This window comes from Phoenix dactylifera, chromosome 4 (assembly GCF_009389715.1).
Source record: "Phoenix dactylifera cultivar Barhee BC4 chromosome 4, palm_55x_up_171113_PBpolish2nd_filt_p, whole genome shotgun sequence".
NCBI lineage: Eukaryota > Viridiplantae > Streptophyta > Magnoliopsida > Arecales > Arecaceae > Phoenix > Phoenix dactylifera.
Window position 1 is genome coordinate 4,102,286 of NC_052395.1, and position 5,426 is coordinate 4,107,711.

At 45.0% G+C, this 5,426-nt stretch overlaps 1 protein-coding gene across 1 annotated transcript; it reads right to left on the reverse strand.

Annotated features, from left to right (window-relative positions):
- Positions 1–3,052: 3,052 nt before the first annotated feature.
- Positions 3,053–5,150, reverse strand: LOC103696827 (hydroquinone glucosyltransferase-like). The gene has a single exon (XM_008778547.4). It carries the CDS (start codon positions 5,033–5,035, stop codon positions 3,617–3,619), a length of 1,419 nt encoding a protein of 472 aa, XP_008776769.2. The 5' UTR covers positions 5,036–5,150; the 3' UTR covers positions 3,053–3,616.
- Positions 5,151–5,426: the final 276 nt, after the last annotated feature.

The following is a 5,426-nucleotide window of genomic DNA, read 5'->3' on the forward strand; positions in this document are numbered from 1 at the left end:
GTGTCCAATTTATAAAGCTTTATGGAAAGCCACAATTTCAGATAAGTCAATTTTTTTTGTGAGCAAAAGGAGGAGGTCAGATACATCCCCCAATTTATTGAATTAATGCTAAACTTATGAGTAAGAGAACAAATATATTGAGGGAAAAGAACAAAGAAAGATTTGTGTAGGAATCCAATGAAGCTAGGCCACCCCAAAATTATGAACACAATAAATGCACGCACGATATTGGTATCTTGTCGCTAGCATTTTTTTTTCTTTTGTTGGATGGTGCTCGATCATTTTAATTGAACTTTTGTTCTTGTCCACAAAAAAAAAAAAAAAAAGAAAAATGGAGCGTTCCAAAAAAATCATATTAAAAATAAAAATCTATGATTTTTGAACAAGGACCACGTCCACACATTTATGCTCGATGCGAAGAGAGCAGCAAAAGCCAACCAGATGAATAACAACATGGGAAAACTAGGGAAACCATCAAAATAGACTCACGTTACCATTACTCTAAGTGGCCATCATGGCCTTCTTTTATACTTTTTAGGAGCCTTCTTGAGTAGTGGATATTCAGTTCTAAAGTGATTCAGTTTCTTACATTCATAATAGGTCACTTGTTGCTCCTTTTTTTCTCTACTTTGCTCCCCCCGATCACTAGCATTTTTTTGAATCCAGATTTCTTCTTTCTAAAGAACTTTCTAAATTTCCTTGTGATCAAGGCCATTTCCTTATTGTCTTCAAAATCAGAACTATCACTCTCATTTTCAGCTTGAGTTGACTTTAGAGCAATGGTTCTACGCTTTTTAGATTCATCCTCTTCTAGGCTCTGTTTCATGGAGAGTTCGTGAGTCATCAATGAGCCTAAGAGTTTTTCCAGCAGGAGTTCATTGAGGTCCTTGACTTCTTGGATGGCAATGACCTTTGCTTCCCAAGCTCTTGGAAGTGACCTAAGAACCTTACGGATAAGATCACTGTTAATATAAGATCTGCCAAGACTTTTCAGATTGTTAATAATATCAGTGAATCTAGTAAACATTTCAGATATAGATTCATTGGGTTCCATTTTAAACCGTTCATATTTGTGCACTAAAATGTTAACTTTAGATTCTTTAACTTGGTTAGTGCCTTCGTGTGTGACTTCCAGCCTATCCCAGATTTCTTTTGCAGACATGCAGATAGATATGCGATTAAATTCACTAGCATCTAATGAACAGTATAAAACATTAATGGCCTTTGCATTTAGTTGAGCCATTTTCTTATCATGATCATCTTATTCCCCTTCAAATTTGGGTAGAGAGATGCTATCAATGATTTTCGTGGGTGTGTGCGGCCCATTGATTATGATGTTCCATAGATCATAGTCAAGTACTAGGATGAATTTGCGCATACGTGCTTTCTAATATGTATAATTTGTGCCATTAAAGAGTGGTGGTCTATTTGTGGATTGTCCTTCGGCAATAGAGGTTCCTAATGGAGCTGCCATGATCTTTAACTCTTGATAGTTAGATCAAAAGAAGTTGAGTACCGGGCTCTGATACCACTTGTTGCCCAAATATGCAACCCAAGAGGGGGATCAATTGGGTTTAAAAATCTTTTGACTAGAATGCAGTGGATAAACTATAATTTCAACTTGAAGGATATAGTATGCTTTAAGCATTGAATGAATAATGGCAGAAATTAAAGTGCAATAGTGTAAAGCGAAAAGCACACACAAATACAGAAAATTTATAGTGGTTCGGTGTAACCCACAACTACATCCACTCCCCAAGACTCTTGAAAATTTCACTATAACCATCCAGATTACAGTTTGGTTGTTTTTCGAGCTCACAACCCAACTTGTTGTTTTTCCAGTAACACAACGAACTCAGTCGATTTTTACAGGATCATCAACCACAACCTTAACCTATTTGTTTTCAAGGTTCATAAACAACCCAGTAGGTTTTCACAGGCTCACCAACCAAAACCTTTTACGATTGTTTTCCGGGTTCACAAATAATCCAGTCGGTTTTCACAGGCTCACCAACCAAAACCTTTAAACCTTATTAAATCCCCTGATTCAACAACTTCCAATTTAGGTTTGGAAGAACCCTTATCAGTTTCAGATTTAATGGACGCTGATACAGCAGAGTTTAAAGCAAAGAAATAAATGCTGTAACAAAATAAGCAAAGCTTCAATATAAATGAAATCAATAAATATGGATCAGAAGCTTTGAAGATAGTCGTTGGCTGCAGATGAGAATCTTAATTGCACAACAGTACTTCTCTGTTGAATATCCCTATTGATTTCCTCACAAAATGGTTTTACTCTTTGAAAGCTCTCTTGTGAGAATATGATCTTTGGAAGCTAGGATTTGGAGTTTTTGAATTCTCTCTCTTATTTCTCTCTCTTTTTCTCCTCTGGCGCTTCTTTGAATTTATAGACTTCATATTGTCCGAAAAATACAACTAGCTGTCTGACTAAAAAACTATCCGTTGACACGAAGCAAAAGCTTGTCGAAAGTATCCGTTGGAATAGTCAGGATTACAGGAGTCGACTCTCTGGGTTCAGGGGACATCCCATGTAATTAAGAGGACGGCTCAATAGGCATAGGAGTTGGCTCTTTCCATCGATTCATACAGAGTTCATGCGCTTGCCTCAAGGGTCGACTCGGCAATGTCCGAAGTCGACACATGTAGATATTGGGTCAGCTCTTCAAACACAAGAGTCGCCTCATTCCTTTAGTGCACATTAGTTTCCTGCGCTCTTCAAAGGGTCGACTCAAAAATGTCGTAGGTCAGCTTATGCATAAAATGAATCGTCTTCTTAAACACAAGAGTCGACTCATGAAGTTGGTCTCAGGCGGTGATTCTTCTCTATTTTTCTTAAACTATATAGTGATCGACTCAGTTTCTGTATGGGTCGACTCATTAAGTTTTTCACAGATATTTCAGAAAGCTTTGATTTTATTCTTCTTAATTCTCGGAGGTTGTAAGTGCTACTTTTGTCTACAGGTCTAACCCTTCACATTTAAGCCAATATTATTGGAGTACATTTTTAACTCAATTATTTTTGTGAACATCAAAATTCGTCTTGTAAGATTAACATACATCGGTCTCTCCAATATCATTTTCAGAAGCCAACTTGCCGTTATGTGGAGGAATCAAGCGAAGCGGTCTCCAATTTTATTTTCAGAATTAGGCCAACTTGCCGTCGTCTTGTGGAGGAATCAAGTAAAGCTGCGCCACTCCAAATTTATGAACACAACAAATTCCTGTCGCTATCTCCTTTTTTTTTTTTTCATAGTTTTAATTGCATGCGCTTTCTTTCTCGTCCACTAAAAAGAAAAGATAAAAAAGGGAGCCTCCGGAAAAAAATAATCTTTTTCTGAATACGAAGTTATTCTAGTTCCCTCAACAATCATAATAAAGAAAAAAATCTACGATTCTTAAACAAAGATCACGTCCACCCATCTACGCTTGACGCGAAGAACGAAGACCGGGAGCATTAAAGCGTACATTTGAGAGAGCAGCAAAAGCCACACGGATGAACGACAACATGGGAAAACCGAGGAAACAGTCAAAATAGACGCACGTTATTTTATCACCAGACAAATGTCCAAACAGCAAAACAAACGCCATCCGTTTCTCACACGGCTATTCCAGCTTTCCATTTTCCAGCCACCTCGGAGAGCGACTTGTAAGACGATCCCTCCTCCGTTAAGGCCCTGGCCGCCGCCTCCCGGAGCTCGGCCATCCGGTCTCTCGCCGCCTTCCCTCCCTCCCCCTCCATCAACTCTTTCACCACCCTCGATATCTCCTCCCTCCGGACCACGCCGTCCTTTCCAACCTCCGGCCTCATCGCCACCTTCACGCTCTCCGACAGCATCACTGCGTTCATTCTCTGCTCGGCGTACAGCGGCCAGGCAATCATGGGCACGCCATGGACCACGCTCTCCAGGGTCGAGTTCCACCCGCAGTGAGTCAAGAAACCCCCGGTCGAACCGTTGCGCAGCACTTCAACCTGCGGAGCCCAGAACCGGACCACCAAACCGGACCCCTTGGTCCTCTCTAAGAACCCTTCCGGCAAATAGTTGAGTGGGTCGTCCGCCCCCTTGTCGCCAAAGAAGGCACCATAAGCCTCTGTGTCGCTCGGACACCGGACAACCCACAGGAACTGGGTCCCACTCATCTCCAGCCCAAAGGCCACCTCCCTCAGCTGCTCCGTGGACAGGGTCCCACCACTCCCGAAAGAGACGAATAAAACCGACCCACTAGGTTGACGGTCTAACCACTCCAAGCACTCGGAGCGATTCTCCTCGCCGTCGTTCGAACCGGCCCGGATTAGTGGCCCGACCGGCCAGACCGGCGGCTTCCCCGGTTCGTTCTCCATGAGAATCCTGGAGGCCACCGGTTCCATCTCCACGAAACTGTTCACCAGAATTCCCTCGGCCTCTCTTGAACGCCCGGCGATGTGGAGGGCCCACGTGTAGGCCTCGTTGGTCCGGTCTTGCATGGGGTTCACAAGGTCCTCTCCCCTGATGGGCGCGCACCCAGGGAGGACGACCGGCTCGGCGAGGTCCCGGTACTCGCATGAGGTGGTCCGGTGGAGGGTGGGCAAGTAGAACAGGAGGGAGAGCACCGTGAAGTTGGTGGTGCAGTACATGTAGTGGGGAACGCCGAGCTCTTTGGCGATGCAGAGGGTGTCGCCGCCGAATATGTCGATGACGTAGGCGGCGAGGGGGGTGGTGACTTTGAGGGTGGCGAGGATGTCGCGGAGGCGGGGGACGGAGCGGGCGACTACGTGGCAGAGACGGGTCTCGATGCGGGCATCGGTCGGGAGGTCGTCGAGGAGGACGGGGGGGAGTGAGAGGGAGGAGAGGCCAGGGGGAAGGGAGTTGAGGAAGGCATCTTGCGCCGGGGAGGAGAAGTCAGAGAACGTGATGAAGGTGGCGGCGAAGCCGCGGTGGAAGACGAGGCGCTTGGCGAGCTCGGCGAGGGGGATGAGGTGGCCCACGCCGGGGCTTGGGAGGATGGCGACGTGGGGGGTTCGGGTTCCCGCCGCCATGGGCTAGCAGCTGTGCTCGTCTGGCGTGTCTCTGAGTGAAGAAAGGTTGAGTGGTGGAGAGGGAGGATGGTCGATGGTCTTATATTGGCGTTACTCGGTTTACTTATCGTTGCAGTGGATGGATGCCTTTTTTTTTTCTTTTTTTTTAAAATATAGTAAAAACGGCTACTCATGTCATATAACTCTAATGTGAGTACATCCAGCCAAATCGTGGAAAAGTAGAGAATACAAAGGATGTGGAACATCCGAAGCAGACGTCCAAAGAAAATCCCTGGAATGCCGGGCGACATAGGAGGCGACCTAGTCTGCTGCCCTGTTCGCCTTCCTAAACGTGTGTGCTGCCCGAAAGCCGCTCAATATCTGAGCCGTCCTACGAGTCTTCCGGATAAGA